The sequence below is a fragment of the Gallinula chloropus genome, assembly GCF_964237585.1.
Source record: "Gallinula chloropus genome assembly, chromosome: 5".
In the NCBI taxonomy this organism is placed as follows: domain Eukaryota; kingdom Metazoa; phylum Chordata; class Aves; order Gruiformes; family Rallidae; genus Gallinula; species Gallinula chloropus.
Genome location: NC_140090.1, coordinates 22,636,292 through 22,655,123, shown reverse-complemented (window position 1 = coordinate 22,655,123; position 18,832 = coordinate 22,636,292). Strand labels below are relative to the sequence as shown.

The 18,832-nt window shown below is 41.7% G+C and overlaps 1 protein-coding gene across 1 annotated transcript in view; it reads right to left on the bottom strand.

Annotated features, from left to right (window-relative positions):
• Nucleotides 1-18,832, bottom strand: part of MAP3K20 (mitogen-activated protein kinase kinase kinase 20) — a 65,612-nt gene that overhangs the window by 42,454 nt on the left and 4,326 nt on the right. The window contains exon 2 of the mRNA XM_084265800.1: nucleotides 16,329-16,518. Within this exon, the coding sequence (XP_084121926.1) occupies nucleotides 16,329-16,487 (159 nt within the window). The 5' untranslated portion in view covers nucleotides 16,488-16,518. The remainder of the gene's footprint in view (nucleotides 1-16,328; nucleotides 16,519-18,832) is intronic.

The window sequence follows — 18,832 nt, the reverse complement described above, 5'->3', positions numbered from 1 at the left end:
TTTGAACTGCACTAGTTTTATTCATGGTTAGTAAAACCTTTCAAAACACACATAAACTATGTTTTTGTAATGGTGTAAGAGTTTAGAAATGAGCAATGTCCTGCAACGTTATAAATATTTGATTCAGGCAGATTTAGAGTGAGAGGCTGCCTCCAGCTGCAAAGCAGTACCAGTGACTGAACAGAAACAATAGGAGAGTGGGCTGAGCAGCAGGTCTGAAATACCTGAGCTCCCATAGAGCAGTGTATTTTCAGCAATCATCATTTCTCTTCTCAATGTTGGGAAATTTTCACATTTACTCACAATCATTTTGAACACAAACCTGCTCTGACTATAGAGTACAGCAACAAACCCCACAATGCCTCTAAAACACAAGGGAATAACAAAATGTGAAACTTTCTGACCCCCTGCTCGCTACACGGCAACACCAGACCCAACAGATGGAAAAATACCCAAGAAACTTATTTCTGAGATCAAAGTCCCTCTAAGTCCCAGGAGCACCTTGTTGGAAAGACATTCTGGTATGACAGTGATGGGCAAAACAAATCCCCACTCAAAGAGTCTCTTGCTCTTAGGAGCAACAGAAGAGAAAATAATGTCAAATGGTACTGGGAGAAAGGCCCTGTCCATACATATCCAGCTACAGCAGTGATTTTTCTGAGGTTTGCAGAGTATTAGTGAGGAATGTGGATAAAATAACTTGGAAGAACAAGTCTAAACTCATTATACAGTGGCTTTTGCCGAACAATTAGCATAGATTCCAACAGAGACAGCAACTGCTACACTCACGGATCCTGACCCACTCTTCTAAAGCAGCTATGACCTTTCCACTGAAGTAGTTTCTCAAACTTCATCATGAACACTGTAATTTAACCATGGAAAAAAATCATCATGTTCTTGATGAGCACTCACTTTAAGCCTGTCTTACTGCAGATAAACCCAACCTACTCTAGCTAATGACAGGGACAGCACTTGATGGTGATCCCTCTTACTGGAATCCCAGTGATTGTTGTAATTCAAGAAAATGTTCCTCACCCAGACAGGCTGAGCTCACCCCCATGAAAACAGCACATGACAAAGTGTGTTACCTACCCATTACACATTAACACCAACTGGTAGGGAACTATTTGGGTTTCAGTTCCCACATAGAGCTCTGTAGAAGGCTCTTCCCAGTTATCACTCAAAAATGACCTGCCCCTGCAGAAAAGCAAAGTGCTCCCTACCCAAAGACCACCTACTTTAAAAAGACCCAAAACTTCCAGCACAGAAATTCTGGCTGTGACCAACTGGCATAAATAAAGCAGAGAAAATAGCTGCCAACTACAGATGTTCTTCTGCTGCAGTGCCTGAGTGTCGTCCATAGACAAAAAGCATTTTTCATGCCACATTTACCTATGCCATAGCACAAGCTCACAAAATCTGTGGTTTTCAAGAAAACGAGTTGCCACCATAATCTGCATCTCTGCTGTGCCATAGAATGATACACATCATGAGTTTATGTGCAGCCATCCAAATAATCCAACATGAATCATGGTGAAATCTTCACCACATACCTCCTCTAATTTTGGTTTTACCGTGTATTAGCAACAGACCACTCTCCTTCCTGAATCCAGAACAGCAAGCTTTCTCTGTGAGTTACCGAGTCTTCTGCCTCTTCACCATGAGTTGAGCAGTAAGCATCCTTCCTCAGCTTACAGCCAGATCTCCCATTCTGTTCTGGCAAGAACAGAAGCAAGAGCAAGTTGGGAATATGGGCCTCCCAACTCCACTGAAATCTGCCCTGTACCTTCTCCAACTATGTGTGACAGCCCTTCAGCAATGGCCACACCACCAGGCAACAGGCAGAACAACGGGCTTCACAGCAGCTCTCGATGTTCATTCTGCCTCCGAGGCCACCATGGATCAGTCTTCATTCCCAACAAACCTACACTTTCAGGACACATATTCCATAGCTGCTTTTCGAAAAGTTACTCTTCTTTGTCTAAGATCGAAAATAGCATTTTACTTAGAAACTTGGCTCAAATGCTACCCCTACTGGGTAGCTACAGTCAAAAAACGAAACTACACAAAACTCCTGGCATTTCAAGCTTTCAACTTTATGTAAAGTTAGCTCCACTGATTAATTTTTCTTGGGATTCTTCAGCCTACCTTCTTAGTAGCCTAATCTTTTTCCATGAAGACTAAAAGATTTCAAATAAAGCAATGCCTCAGATAAAAACCTTAGAGAAAAAATATTTTAAAATTGGTTTTAGTGTCATAAATCCACATTTTGTAGTATTACTGTACTGTGATATTTCTGACACGGAACTTCAGCTTTTCCTCTATTCCCCTCTGATTAATTTCTTGCACACAGAACTCTTTATCTTATCTAGACCTTTTATAGTTATCTGTTTATATAGATATGTCAATCACAACTATTTAATTTCTAATCCTTGTTACAAAAAACTGTTTTCAGAGAACTTTTTTTTAATTATGTTGACATCATATCTATGTAAGAATACAAACAGTCAAGCTCAAAATAAATTATTTTAAAAGGCAACAACTTGAATACCAGTATCCCTGCATCTTTTCTATCTCTATCTTTTTTAGTGGAAATCTAGAAAAACCTATCTAGAAGAGTGATAGAGACCAATTAGAGTGACGTGTTATCCTATGAAAGCAGTAGCCTTGATTTTCATGTACAGAAGACTGAGAAGGAGCAGAGAAGTCAGAGGTTTTTGTACCACCACAGGATACCCAATTAAGCCAAAAGTCTGACTTTCTCATTGCTCTTCTCCAACCAAACAGCAATATTCCGAGCCAGTTCCTTCACTACAACAGAACAACCTGAGGTGCCATAACCTCTATCTGTGTCTGTGCTGCAAACTTGTCTCTGCTGTTAGAACACACCAGAAAGAGCAAAACTGATTAATGAGCCAAGCTGAGGATGTGAAGCCTGAGACCAGCTCCCAACTCCTTTGCGGTGGTTTGGAGGAGCAGAGCAGATGCTAGTCAGAAGCATTTCCTCTAAGGAGTTGGAAATGTTGAAAAATCAGAGCCTCATGCATGCCTTTCTGAGTCTTCAACACATACAAAATGTTTCTAAGAACAACTCTAACTCACACACACAAACAGACCAGAATTTCTAAAAGCAGGCAGATGTGGGAAACAGCGATAAACAGAAGACAGTTGAGTGCAACACTGACAGTACTCCAGAACGTAACCGCAGGACATTTTAGGGTAAACATGTAAAGGGAAAGAACATCTTGCAAACACATTCAGCTTTGGCACTTCTCCAGTTGTGAGTTTCTATTTCCACAGCAGTAACCTGCACCTTTAGACTTCGTCTGAATTTTCTCTTTCATTATTTTATTAGGAAAATTCCAGATACATCAGAAATAGAAGTGAGAGAAATACCATGCACAGACTGCAATGGGAGATTCAGGACGTTCAAAAGGTCAGTTAGAAAATGTAGCCCATCTATTATGTGATTACAAAACAACCGACTCCTGCTACTTCCTCCACTGCCCTGCGCTGTGCTGCTCAAGGACCTGCAATAAACGAAACAGCAAAGAGGAAGCAGGAACGCTGCATTTCATGAGCCCACAGGAACGTCAGGACCCACATCACATCGTGCAGCATACCAGTGAAACCAGTACGCTGGTACCAGTGAAACCTTGTTCTCACGGGCTGTACCTGAAAAGCCAAAGAGGCGGCAAAGTGCTGCAGCAGCCCAGTCTGGACCTGAGCATGGCCAAAAGTGCTGGCATTTCTCTTCCTAATCCAGCAACGCCCATTGTCCTTGCATCATTACTGCTTGATTTCTGCTCCGAGTGCAGCAAAGGCTAGACTGGTGAAACTCACTGCAATGAAGTGAGCTCACAAGCTGGATCCTGGCCCCAGGAGCTCCGTGCTGTTTCGGTGGCACAGTGCACATTCAAACCTGCAGCATCTCCTTTGGTGCAGAAAAGTAACAGCTTCCCATTTTCCAATGCCAGAGGTATGGAAGAACTTGTCTGAAGAATATTCTAATTTACATATAGGGAGAAATCAACTGCCACCAAGGATCAGGCATAAGCAAATGTAATTTCCATGCTCCTTTCAGGCCAAGCAGGGTTGGGATGCCTTTCAGTGTTCTCCTTCATCCAAGCAAAATTATCCTCTAGCAGTAGTGACCACAAAGCTTCTCTACCTGAGACACATCTCTCTAGAGGACCCAGCCAGAACTCTTCTCCCCTCTGTCAGAATGCTGCATGACTACATGAATGACATTTCCCCCTCTCTTTCCACGTGTGCTGTGCACTTTATTTGCAACACCACTGCTGAGGGTGTTTATTTCTAGGAGACAACTCCCTGATTCCAGGGAAAGTCCTTCCTTCTGCCTGGGGAAAAAACCAGAAATGGAGTTTAGGAAGGCTAACTCTTCTAAGAAAGATGCAGTAGTGGCATGAAAAAAGCACCCAGAGAAATATTTCTTCTTCTCTTCAAGTAGGCTTAGCAATACCTTGTTACTAGTATTTTAGTGTTACTATGAAGTGGGTTTGGCTGATCCTGTATATCCACAAGGCAGTCACAACCCTTCTGCCTTTTTTCCCCTCTTTTGAATTGTTGCAGTTTGGAAGGGTTTGAGATTTCTCCTCCAAGCCAATTTCATTCAATTATTTCAATTATTTATCAAATCTGCATATAGTTACTGTAGTTGGCTCTGAGTGGAGAATACAAGACCACCTGGACATTGGCTGTGGAGAGCAAGCGTCATGGTCTTGCACATTACTGAAAACCTTGCAAGTACTATTTATTAATATTTCAACCATTAATTATTCCACATTGTGTCCTCAGGGACAGCACCTTGCTGTTCATTTCAGGGATGGTTTGAAAAGGAAAAGTAGTTTTTAGTTTTAGCTAGGTAAAGAGTAGATATCTATCTTTATAGCAATTTCAGGACAGACAGTTTTGTGACGAATGCTCATAGCTCTTGCTGAAAATCTAACTACATTATTAGTTGATAAAGTGTTTGAGAAATAAAGACATTTCCTACAGAGCAAAAATAAAATTACACTCTGCCAAAATTTGCCAAAAACCGAGTGTTTCAATTGCATCAATAATGCATCTAGGTTGAGGTGCCTACATTTAAAAATGGCATTGATATTGCTTCAAGGTCTCCACTGTTTGCTCCCATTACTCCCAAACCACCAAAAAAGCAAAAGTCTTTAAAAAAAAGAAAGGAAATCTTGATGAACAGACACCTTAAGCCTTTAGAAGTGTCCTGCATCTTTTCATGTCTACACTGTTCAGTTTAGACTATTACAGTGTAAGTACAAAAGAAAACACAATGTATAATAGCTTTCTGAAAATACTGCTTTTTTATTCAAAGTCTCTACTGAATTCAGAATTCTGATGGGGTGAAGTGAATGATGGTGCTAGAACAATACTGAAGTTGTAGAATTCGGTCCCGGTATGTCCAAATACGTATTATAAGATATACAGCTTCTTTAAATGAGAGCAAGTAAAATTCCACATTCTTTTAAAAGCTGTGTACAGGGATGGATTTTCATGATGATGAACAGCCTAATCAGGGTGAAGAAGCCTCAACTGAAAGCTCCACAAAGGGACCCCTCTATCCCTTCTCCATTTTTTCATTTCCACTTTTCTCTTGAAAGGGGTGTCTCACTGGAGAACTTGAAGAGAGAAAGATTTTAAAGTACAGGACTGAAATCCATCAAACCCAGGATTGCGGTCCAAACCCAACCAGCCGTCAAACCCAGAGATATGAATGTATGCTCACTTCTGCCTAATAAAATTTGAATCAAACACTTTGCATCTGATTCTCCATGTGAGCTTTTATGCAAACTTCTAAAGTGCAAGGAATCCTGGGGTGGAAGAGCTATTCTGAGAGCTTTCACATAGTTCATGTAATTAGGGAAACCACTTCCTTTGATTGTAAGTGTTCAAAACAGCTGAATTTCTTCTTTCAAAGGAACTCTGTGATTTGGGTCATCTCTTTTACTTGCTCTTTCATGTTTCTCAAGATGAGAGGTGAGACTGTAGAGCACATTATTTAGAAAAAAAAAAAAAAAGATTCCACTTTTTGTTTTAGGGATTGAACTTGGACTATTCAAAAGGTTGTCATTTGGAAATCTATCTTTCTTTCCCTCCCTCTGTTTCCTTCCTTTTCTGATAAGCTCTTCAGTGGCTCCAGCGAACATAGTCCAAAATGCCAATTTAAACCTAAGGGAAAACTGAAATACAGTACATAAAGGAAAAGGGACTCTCATTTTCCTTTGTATGGTTGTGGCTGAATATGTAATTATAAAGGAGCTCTAGCTGCAGGATCTCAGTCCCCATGTCACATTTACTTTTTTAATGGTTCTAAACACTGACCAAGCAAAAAGGCAGAAATACAGATTTTAAAAGACAAACAAAGCAGCTGCCCTGGTCTTTGAAATGGGTCTATGGGGTTTTTATTTCCCAAAAAGGGAACTTGGGTCACAGTTTCAAGGCAACAACCATGTCACTAGAGCTAACAGCCGACGCCAGCTTCGTTACAGAATCAAGTGTCACTTGCCCTGAATTTCTGGAGCCTGGCACCGCGTTAGTACTGCTCCCCCACATTCATCTCAACAATAGCCACCAGGCAGGGAATCTGTCCCTTCTTATAGTATAGGACAGAGATGCAGTAATGAAAAGGCAGGAGGTTTCATACTGAAGATTTCAAATTTATTAAGTAACAACAGTATGATTGTTTACCCTGGGAGGACCGAGCTTTATTCCCAGTCAGTGAAGAAAATCAGGATTCCTTCCAAAAATTGTAGCGCTAACAGGGAAGCGGTTTGCAATGGGAACAGAGTAAACCACTTGGGACACAGCGCCAGAAACCACATTACTGCCAACTTCTGCAAAGGACAGAAGAGACACTGGCTCGGAGAGAAGACTTTACAGTAAAGGCTTTGGTACAAATACATAAACATCCAGAAAAGTTAAGAGCAGAACTCTAAAATGTCTCATCCTAGTAAGTGGGGTTCTGGATCTTGGACTTGTCTTTAGGACCCTCACAAACTCGTACAGAGGGTATTAGCAAGGTGACATCCAAAAGAAAGAGCAATTAATCAGCTCTGAATTTTAACTATCTGTTGCTACATACTTCCATTGCATACAGCACCTCAACATACACAGAACACGCTGCAAACAGTCAAAGTAAAAAGTCTTCCTTGGTTTAGAAGATTTAGAAGTACAGAGTTCACCAAAAAGTAAAACCACCAATCACTACTCATTAGCCATCATCTTTGATAGGACCTCCTCAAATGCATATGGTTTTACTAAAATTAAGGTGGTTATATGATTAGACAAAATGTGATTTCTGTGCCTTCCCCCCCCTAACAGCATACAGGCATGCACCACATTTCCTCCGCTCTGCGATTCTTCCAAGGAAATGGAAAAGATACCCTTTTGGAAAATCACTCACTCAAGGCTGCAGTAGCTAGATTATTTTAACAAATTTCCAGAGCAACTACCTCTCCTGTCTCTGGTAGATAAAAACTTGTAAGACCCTCAGCTTTCACTGAAAAGCCAACACGTGCCCAGCCTCAGTGCCTGCCCTTTGTTCTGCCACCTTCCAAAGATGAACCTCACACAAAGCAACTGCACGTTGTCTTCTTGTGCCTACCAACAGTTTCATCACGTCTCCTACAGCAGCTCAAAGGTTTTTATAAACCATGCTTACCTACCATGCTTACCTTTGATGCAGCAATCAGAAATGCATGTGCCCAATACACAAAACCCACAGGTATTTGGTCATGTGTGTTTCATGGCATGTTTTTTTTCTCTCTTCCCCCAGCCCCCATACAACATTTAGCCATAAGGAACCTCAATTTTCAGAAGTTTTGGATAGGAAATGTAACAGATGAAACACTTTTAATAAGACAAATAGGGCAGCTTGGAGGCAGCAGGATCAGAAAGGCAACTCCGTATTTTCCCTTACGGGCCTCATCTCCCCAGTGTGTTAGCAAAATTAATTGAGTAATGGGACAAAGAGTTAATGCTGAAGCTTTTCTCTGGACTCCTCTGCAGCCTCCAGCTAAAATAAACAGGTCTGAATGTTTCCTTGTGACTGTTTATATTGTCCTCTGAAAAAGGAAACTTTCTCCATCAGCACCTTAATAGGTGGCGATAGGTAAATGTGAAATAACCCACAGTCTTAGTTGCATCATTACAATTAAGAAGGCTGATTTTGATACCAAGGTATTATTTTTGTTTGACTTTGTTTTCAGTTCTATCAAGTTTTGTACTGCCCTCTTTGGAGGACAAAGCATGTTCAAAATTGTATTGCTACTGTGGACACAGTGGGAAGTTCAGAGTCCCCAGCCAAAGCCTGTGTTCCCTGTGCTCATCTCAGCTTTGAATACACGTGTGAAAAAGAGTCTTCAGGAGACTGGTGGTCCCAGACTTTGATCACATCAACTCCAGCACAGATCCCTGACTTCACTCAAACCATGACATGGGCATACCACAAGTCAGATTCAAATAGTACTTCCACACACCTCAACAGCAACTTTGGTATTACCAGAAACAGTGATTTTCTTGTTCCATATGCTGCAGTGAGGGTAAATTATTTAACTAAGAATCCCCAGGGACTGCAATACCAACAGATTTCAATGTTGAGTCACAGACATTTGTTGTTCATCACAGCACTCCAGACTCAAACATGCAAACACTTACTAAAGTTACCCCAGATCTCACCTGCCATGTGATCTTGCAGGATAACCTCGTTTTCAGAAAATTAAATAGTTAGATAAATGTAGTGATAAGACCAACTTGAACCAACCCTCAATTGCTTGAGCTTGTATCAGCCTAAAACACCACCTTGAGAGAAAAGAATCTCTTCTATATCCATGAGATATCTACAGCAAAGCTTCAGGATAGCTTAAACATCCAAAAATACCATTTTACAGTTGATCCCTTCAACAGAAGCTCAGGGTCAGAGAATGGCGTGGGAGGGGAAACAGAGGAGAAATATTTGATGTCATGGGTTGCTGGCATGGAGAAATAAGCAACACAACCTCTCTTCCAAATTATAAATAACTGACCCTATGCAAAAAGAAACCCAAAAAACAAAAACAGATAAGGGAGAAACATATCTAGAGCAAAATAAAATAAAACAAGAATACCCTTAATTGCAGCTAAATATCTACTGGCAACTTGAGCAACCCCACTGTCAAGCAAAAATTTGCAGCAAATTCACAGGATAATTTTTATGACAATGTATGATGGAATTTAACTAATTGTGAAACTAAAGAGTATTTAATAATATCCTAACAGGCTGCATATTGTGGATAGCAAAAAGAATAAGAAAGAGTGTTTTCTAAATAATCAACAGAGACAGATTTTCTCCCTATTCAACAACATTTATTCATAATTTGTACAAAACTGCCATAAAAACCTGTTCACCTGCAGGTGTTGCAACTTCAGGAAAAAAAAAAACCAAAACCAACTGAAATTAAATACAGTTGAGGTAAAAGGGTCCAAACTTCACAGATTCCTAACCCAGAGACTGGGCAGAAGGTCAGTTCCTGTGCATCAAACAATCTATGGCAACTGCACATGTATTCTTGACTGGCAGCGTACAGAAGGTAGTCTTGCTTCATATTGACAAAGTTCATTGCAATTCAAGAGAGTCAAGTGAAAGGAAGCAACAGACAAATCCAGTGCATCTCAGCTGATTCATTCACCTGTGCATCAAAGTTGTCTATGCAGTAACTGTCCAAGCTGCCCACCAGTCAACAGAAGGACACATGAGCTTAAACTTTTCACAAATTTCAGTACAAAAATCTGGTGGTTTAGCTGATAAAAAAAAGGACAGGGCAACTTCTTAAAATATGGCTGCAGCAAGATTCCCAGCACTTTTGGGACTGCTTTTTTTTATCGCAAAGTAAGATGACAACACTGACAGTCACTATGGCTTAACTGACCCAAAAGTTATCTTCTGAAGCCAGATTTCCAGTCTGGCCCCTGACATGCCAGTATCACTGAAGCTGATGTCTAAATCAACTTAAGCCAAAACTGGCTTGGTTGAAAGGAATGAAGAGTGTATACACAAGATTGTGTAAGAAAGAATCTCAAATTAAGCTGGACAAAAAAGCCTCAGTGAGCCACACAACTCGTTCTACAAATACTCGTTACTAACATGAAGCGGCTCTGAAAGAGGTTACTCAACTAATGAAAACCTTGGTGTTAAAATGTTTAAATAGACAAGTAAAAAAATCCACCAGAACAAAAGGTAGCACAATACAAACATGTTTCTGTGCTTGGATTGCTACATTTCTGAGATTGCTTTGGGGAGCAGAGATGTAGAAGAAATGAAGTTACTTCTTGAAACAGACAAAACTAAAGTAAAGCTTGTTCTTCCCAAGAATAACTGTATTCTGGCAATGCTATGTCATCATTCATTATACCCCAAATAACAATGGGGTTTTGATACAATTTTGTTTGCAACACATATGCCACTCGACACAACACAGTATCAATCCAAGGCACCAAGAAAACCTAATACAGTGACTCACATAACACCTGAAAACATTACATTCATTTACAAAAAAAGCGCTCCAGAAAATGACCCTTGAATGAAAGCCAAGAGTAGGGCAAACTCTAGAGCAGCCACAGATTTCCCACCAAAGTCTGTCCCATCCAAACTGATTTATTCTGCAAGATACTGAACATAAAACAGCTGGAGCATCTGAACCCCATTTTACAACTTCCACAGTCTAGAAAGGGTACTGAGTACTCTCTCATCAGCACCCAGAGGAGTGCTCTAAGCCATTTCATTTACCAAAATTTAAAAAAAAAAAACAAACCAAACACAACCAAAAAAGCCCCAAAACCCTGCAAAATAGCCACTCTGTAAAACAGAAACAAAGACATTTTAAGACACCCCTCTGGTGTAATAAATACAGTTTTATCCCCTTTTCGATGTTAACAAGATACAGCATTACTTTTTTTTAATGAGTATGGGGCTGGAAAGGTTCCCATGAGACAAATTACTCTAGGGACATACCACCCTTCTGGTTTTTGTGAACGCTGTGATTTACCACTACAGGTGGAAGCTCGTGCATTTGGCTCCTACACCTTACACACCTTTATTTAGCATGCACTCTAGCCCCTCCCTCCCCGTTCATTAGCAACAGATCCTGCATCAAAGGACCATGGGTTGGAAACACAGAGTTTGTTGTGCCCCTGCTCCAAGCTGGGACCATGTAAATCCAGATGCCTCCTAGCAGATGTTATCTTGAATCACTCTCAGTACTGGCTGACTTGGACATGAGAGGGGTAAGGGAGTAGGAGCTCCTAGAAAGAGCTAATAAAATACTTCCAAAAAGCACCAGAATTGTCCTTCATTACAGCCAGGTCCCAGTGTGGACCGTCATTCAAGGCTGGCACCCAAGCACCCATACCAGCTATAAACCGCAAGCAAAAAGAACATCGACTATTTTTAGTCCTGCCCAGGGCTAAGTATCAATTTCAGTTTGGTTTGGCTTGTTTTTGCTCTATTTTACTCTGCTCCTTTTCTCCTGTTACTCTTGCAAGTCATTCCCAGGCCTTACTCTCATGACCCACATTAAAATTACTGCAGGCTCTCTTTTTAGGACTACAAATATGAGTGAGGGAAGTCCAGGGACCTGCACGTGGTTATACTGAAATCATCCCCTTTGGAAGGTAAAGATGCAATCTGTGTTTTCTGGACAATCCCTTCCAGAAGGGATTGTCCAGAAAGGGATTTTTTGATCATAAAATCAAAAAAGTGACCATGCTGCATTGTATTCCATATGAAAAGTTTTATGAAGCATTGAAAGATCCCCTAAAGCCTACTCCACATGTATTACATACAAGAAAACCTGACGATATAAAATGAATTTCCATGGCAGTCAGACTTCCAGCAATATGGCATCAAAACTAGTAAAAACATGTTTTTATTTTTGAGCTTCATAAAACTGAAATGCATTGCACAGACATGACTGAACAAAGCACACACAGTTAATCCCACTCAATTTAACATCTTTTATCCACACCAGTTTGTTCTGTTAGTCCACCAGAAGAAGCATTTCCCAATACGATTACAGTTACATTTAGTAGGGGGTTTTCCGCCTCTCTCTGCAGTTTGCAGAGATCACCACCGGCATCTTGAAGTTGTGTGGGAAGGGCTGTACTGCATGAAACCAAACAATCCTGTAACTAAGTACCGTGGCTGTCACAGCTGAAGAAAGCAAATCAGATCTAATACTGCTGTCTATCAATACCAGTGAGACAGTTCATGGATCATGGAGTATTTCCAAAAAGCGGTGGTGTTAAAATTAAATTCACATTTCAGGTGAAATTCCAGCAGTAATAAATATCCCAATGAAGAACCACACTCCAGATCTGATGTCAAGTGCCAAAAAAATAACCTAAAGCAGCCATCAAAAGCGTCGCCTTCAAAAGCAGTGACAACTAACAGGCGAACTTGAGAGCTGTACCGACAACCGAAGGTGGTGAGCACTATTCAGGGAAAAGCTAACATGACAAGGCATAAAACAACAGGTTGTAACATTTCGCTCCAGCAGTTACCTGCTCAAGATAATGGGGTCAAAAGAACTGCTAGCAATTTGCAGAATAAGGCCTTTGGGCCCCATTTCTCCCATCCATTGCAGTGGGAGGCAAATTACAGGCTTATCCAATAATTCAGGAATACCAAATAACTTGAGTAGTAGATGTGCGATTTTCTTCAACAAATGCACATAATTATCACTCAGGGCAAAAGGAGCAAGCGCACATCCTACTACAGGAGGCATTTCTACTCCCCCAGTATGCACCACATATGTCACGCTGACAGTTTGATTTTCCATAAAACAATTCACAAGGCACTCCTGTTCCTTGCTTAAAACCTAACACTGCTAAAGTGCTTGGACTAGATAGTAACCTGGCAATTTAGTCTTGGTTTTGCTGTTATTTAATCACTCAAGACATACTCCTATGGTTTACTTAATCAGCAGAAGTCTTGGCCAGAGCTTCAGAACTCATACCCTAATCAAGGCCTTGCAGCGTATTTATTTTTATCAGCACACCTATTTATCTGTATTTGGCTGTATTTCATTCATATAAATACACTCCCCTTCCCGTACAGTCACACTTTACTGCCTGTTTATAAAAAGTTAATGCCTTGCAGAGGTCCTTCCATTTCTCAAATTTTAGAGTTTTGAAGAAATCTGCCTGAGCAACACCCTCCCAAGTATTTCTAAGGTTCTTCTGAGCGCATATTTTTAGTACGATACTCTCCTATACACTGGAACAAAAATTGCTTTGTTTCACATGTTAGAACTTGATAGCCACTTGGCTAATACAAAGCTTTGAAGACCTCTGCTGGTTTTGATTGGCTTGTTTAATAAAATGAAACACAGATACAACATATTTGCAGAATGATCCCACAGCTCTATTAACTTGGCTTGTGCCCTTGGACTCAGCTAGCACGGAATTCCTCTGAGCAAGCTTTTCCCAACTTTCCTCTGTTTTCTCTTTAATCAGTTGTTATGGATTATTGGCAGCAGTTAACAGAAATGCGAGACAATCAGTCACGAAGTTAAAAGGACACTTCCTTTCAAATAAACCAGAAAGGGCAACAATTACGTTTTCTGGACTAAACGCGAACCATCTAAATGTCTACTAAGCACAGCTACATTACAGTTACAGCAAGTTATTTTCCTGTTGCTATCAGAAAAGCCATTGACCCGCCATGACTTTCAGCACAGTTCAGTCACAGATGTTCATTATTGTCATCACGGCAGATAAGTTACTGCACGCTGTGTATGTAAACAGACTGACAGCCACTAAGGTCAGAAGAGACCTTCAGGCCACCGAGGCTGGCCTCCAGTATATCACTGGCCACGATACTTCAGCGAGCTGCTCTTGTGTTGAGCTCAACAGCTTGACAAAAACAATTGTCCAAAAAGACATCTCAACGTGAAGACATGAAGAGATGGAAAGGATTCTCCAACTTCGCTCCTTCCCTTTGTAGTCTGCTCCAAGCGTTACTCATCCTCACTCCTTATAATTTGTGCTTTATTTCCCATTCTAATTTGTCTGGCTACAGATCGCAACCATTAGTTCTTGTAATAACTCTTTGCACTAGATTAAACGAGCCCAGCATTTTCTCCGTGCAAAACCACAACTTTTGTAAACAAGCTGTTATTTTTTTTTAATTCTCTTGGGTTTTTGACAGATAAATTCTGCCAAAACTTGCTAGACTTATTTAAGGCCTCACCACTTGCCTCTCCGCTGCCTTCACAGAAAACTTTCAAGAGAAGGTGCCCACAACAAGCTGCCCCCAACTATAATAACCTGTCTTGTTAGTTTATACTGCAGGTGATTACAAGTGTGAATGTAAATAACCAGTTTTGTGCTGGAAGGCACTTGTGCTCCTTCTGTCAACTCAACCTGATGGATGATGTCCATTGCCCTCCTCTGACACATGCCCCCACACATCCCCCTACTTTTCACTCTCCCAATGTGTTTTGCAGCCCCCCTTGGGTTGCCCCTCCAGTTCGTTTACGTTCTTTTGAACACATCAGAACCGGGTCTGCACCTATTAACCTGACCCCAGCACCACATACCAAGATAAAGCATGTCTGGTTCTTAAATTTACTTGATCATCATTTGGATATGCAAGAGCATCAACCTAATTTATCAGCACCCCGATTGGAGTTCTTAATGAGTTTCAAGTCTTCATTAATCCCTAAATAAACCTTCAAGTTCTTTCCAGCATACAGTTTCCTTTTCCTAGCGTGCGACCTGTGTTCCTTGTTACTACAAGCTGAGGATTGCATTTGGCTGTTTTAAATAAAAATGTTTTTGTTGAATGGTCCAACTGTGTCAAGCAATGCATACGACTGTCCTACTTTCTCCATCATTTCCCATTCCACAAAGGTTTATGTCATTACAAGATGTAGTAATACTGTTTTCAAAAAGTACCTAGCAACAGGTCTAGCACAGACTTCTACGTAATCCCACCAGAAACACACCTATTCAATAAAGTTACTTCACCGACCACTACGGAGATTTGCCAGCTGGTTGATTTTTAAGGAGCACATTACTGGTACTGCACAGCACCGACTCTACTTGTCTTTCTGTATCTTCTAAAATGAACAAATAGTAGGAATAAAGAGAACAGTATAAACTGACATTGGACAGAAGGCATACATCTCTCACCATCCTGGAAAAATCATAAGATTCTTCCACATTGTTTTAGACTGCAACTTGCTTAATCATGATCAAACATGCTTATCACATCACTAAGCATGATGTAATCACACTAACTTGGTTGCAGCAGCGGTGGATGAACTTTGATGTCTGATTATTTACTATCCCTAGCGCTGCTCTGCTGTCCTCCAGCTTATAACTGTCTTCCTAACATACTTTGAGGATATTGTATACAAGTTAGATATAGTCATGCTGGGAACAGCGGTCCAGTAACTGTGCTGTCCATCACTACACTGGTATGTCCTTGTTGCTTCATCAGTGGTGGTGACCAACAGGCACACTGAAGCACTGTGACAACCACATGCACTGTGTCTCTGCTGGGACTGTAAAAAGCTGAGGGTCAAGAGGATTTTTAGGTAAACTAACAAGGTTTAAAACAAAACCCCAAACTGACTCAAAGCAACCTCAGTTGGTAAAGGTGCAGTGAGTTAATTCTGCCTTTTCCCACAGGATTCCCTAGGACCCATCTGCCTTTCCAGGTGCAGAGGATGCTGCAAGTGAAGGCACATGGTAGAACAGTTAGGCTTAAACCTTGCTGCGAGACCAAGCCTAAGTGTGGCAATGACTAACTCAGAGCTAGTGGAGCCCCAGATCAAAACCTGTAATAGGCACCACCCAGCAGCACACGCTAAGACTAGAGCAAACATACAGACACAAACCATGGTGCTTGAGAGACCAGATGTAAAGAGGGGGAAACAGAAGCAAGCAAAGACAATGAACATTACCTCTTCCTATCTAGCAACATGCCCAATGGTATCAAAGGGGAATTACTAGCTCCACAGTGCAGCTAGCTCTCCTCCTCTTCAGGGCCAGAGCAGAGAGGAGCTTCTGAACAAGGGAAGTGGGGGAAGACAGTAAACAGTGAAACAATAATGTTTTAAATCAGAGACATCATTGGCTGGGGGTCCCTCAGTATGTCCTGATTGCAACATCATCCAGTTGTGAGGTTTTGTAACTAAACAAGCAAAAAGCCCGAGGTAGTTTGTCTCAATGAGCTATACACGGAAGACACTAGAAAAGAGTTTCTGCCCTTGTTTCCACAACGAAGTGAATGAAAAGTAAATCCTTACCTCTTTTTCTATTTTGAGCAGCTTCTTTACTGCCACCTCCTTGTCCTGAGAAATCCATCGGGCTCGGTAGACACTCCCGAAACTCCCTCCACCGCAGTTCTCAAAAAACTGCAAGTCATCAAATCGAATTTGCACAAATGAAGCACTGGTAGACGACATCTCATAATGACAAAATATACCACAGCAAAACCTGTGAAGAGAAAAGCTTTCATTAGCACGTACGCTCCAAAGACTTGTGGACTTTCTTACCCGTGTTCAGACACCCCAAAAACAGAACCAGTCACCACAAATACTCTACAGTGAAATCCTTGGGGCACAAGAGGAAAAGAGCCTGGGAACTCGCACTCCAACAGGCTATGCAAATGTCTGCATAATTTGCACAAGCTATTAGGAGCAACTGGGAGACAGAAATGACTAGAAGTATTCTTCAGAGCAATACTGATGTTTCCCGAATGCCTTGGAAGTGGCTCTGCGACAGGCAGGTGCGTCACTGCCTTCCCCGATGTGAGCAAAGCGCACCCACAGACGGGAGGCACACTCTCTGCTCCAAGCTTGCCTAGGAGCTCAGGCATGCCAGGCGTGCCAGCTCCCCTGCCGCGATGGCTGAGCACGAGGCGCATGCCACCCCGGCCGGGCGGCAGCACCGTGGCACGCATCGCTGCGGCACGCACCACACGCGCTGCCGGCGCTCGGGGCAAGGTAGGAGTGCTTCGCGCAAGGATGTGGAAAAACCTGGCCACGGCAAAAGTCTCTTCCTGAGTGACTCAGTTCTGTTTGCGTGTTACAACAAAGCGCAAGTACACAGCAATTCATCTGGGTTACAATATGTGAAATTCTGCAGCCTGTGCCAAGGTTGGTGTTGGCAGTTTCCAGAGACGATCCTATGTCTGCTGCCAGCAGAACAGAACGTCCTTCCCGGAGATTTCACAGTGATAAAGCTTATGCCCATAGAGAATTTCAAGACACATTATCACCTAAATACATGAATAATAACTAATTTTAGGTTTCTTTATTTGATGGTGTAAGATGGGGAGACACCAGGTCCTTAGTGGGACTGCACGACATGGGCTCCTCCAGAAACATCGGCAAGCCTGCTGCGCCATCCTTTCAGATGTACCAGACAGTAGTTTTAAATACCAGCAATAATTAAATTATTTGCAATTAATGAAAGTAAACTTATAAGCATAAAATGAAAGAGATGGGTTTGAGGAAAACAAGCCAAAAAAAGACACTGAGATTTTTTGGGTTGGTGGTAAAAATACACCTTCAGTTGTCCTGGTCAAACTGCAAACATCCTGTGTCTTCTGTGAGCCTCCAGTGCAGAGAGATGGCTTTCTGAGACAGAATTGCCCATGGCTGGGAAATGCACCTGGAACACACCTAGCACTGCTGACTGTCAAATCCCTTCATCCCAATCCCTTCTGCAACAAAGACATCATTTCCCCTCTCTCTGTCCCTCCTGATTAAAATTTGGAGATACCACTTGACAAGAAGTTTCTGGCAGTATGGGGTTGCAGCTACTCTCCAAATGCAAGATGAAGATGTCAACTTTATTTTTTACATGCTGCATAAGATAACATACAGACTTTTCTGGAACTTCCTCCTTCGTTTTGCATCTCTCTACCACTTGTAAGGGTCAAGGCAAGCGCTGACCATACAATGAAAACTTTCCTGTGTTTACAGAAGTCATGGCATTCAGGTGGGCACAGGCTTCAGGCGTGCCTTTCACTGACAGCCAGTGTACAAAGCTCTTAGTGAGGGAACACAAACGTGTCATCCCCTGCTCTGTGAGTCGGAGCAGGGGTTAACCATGGGACGTGAAAGAAAGTCCATTCATGCAGTACCCTGCCAGCTCCTTCCCCGACACAAGTGCCTGAACTCTTCTGCTGACCTTTTGTTCTTGGTTTAACCTTGTCACTGTTGTCGTTACATTTCCTGCCCTCTCCGAGTCTTCTTTTGCACCACCCTGCCTGCGTTTTCTTTATGAAAAGCTCAAGGGAAAGGAAATTGGTCACTCTGGCAAATCAGGAGGGTAGCGAAGCCAGTTTTAACTTTTTCTGTCCTTGCAGCGCTACTTAATTACCGGGTCTTCAGAAAGAAAAGCTCATTTGCCTCATGCACTCCAGCAGTTGTTACAAGTTAACACCGTGTACATGGGAGTTTCAAGCATATACCATGCTCTGTAGATATAAAATGGACCAGCTTCCCAGTCCAGAGGCCTCACAATTTAGGGTCACAGCTCTGCACACATTTTTGCATGTGGATGATCAGGCTTCAGTGAAGAATCTCCTTACTGATAACAGAATTATTCAGAAGAGTGATGTTACTCACAGGCAAAAGCATATGCACCAAGTGGACCACAAATTGAAAAGGAAAGTGTGAACATCTGATAACAGATGGTTGCCTTTGGGATGGCAGAACAAACAGAAAACCAAGTGAAAAGAAAAATACATCACAGGAAACAAATATTTATGGCCTTCACTATCTAAATTTGATAGTTCTGA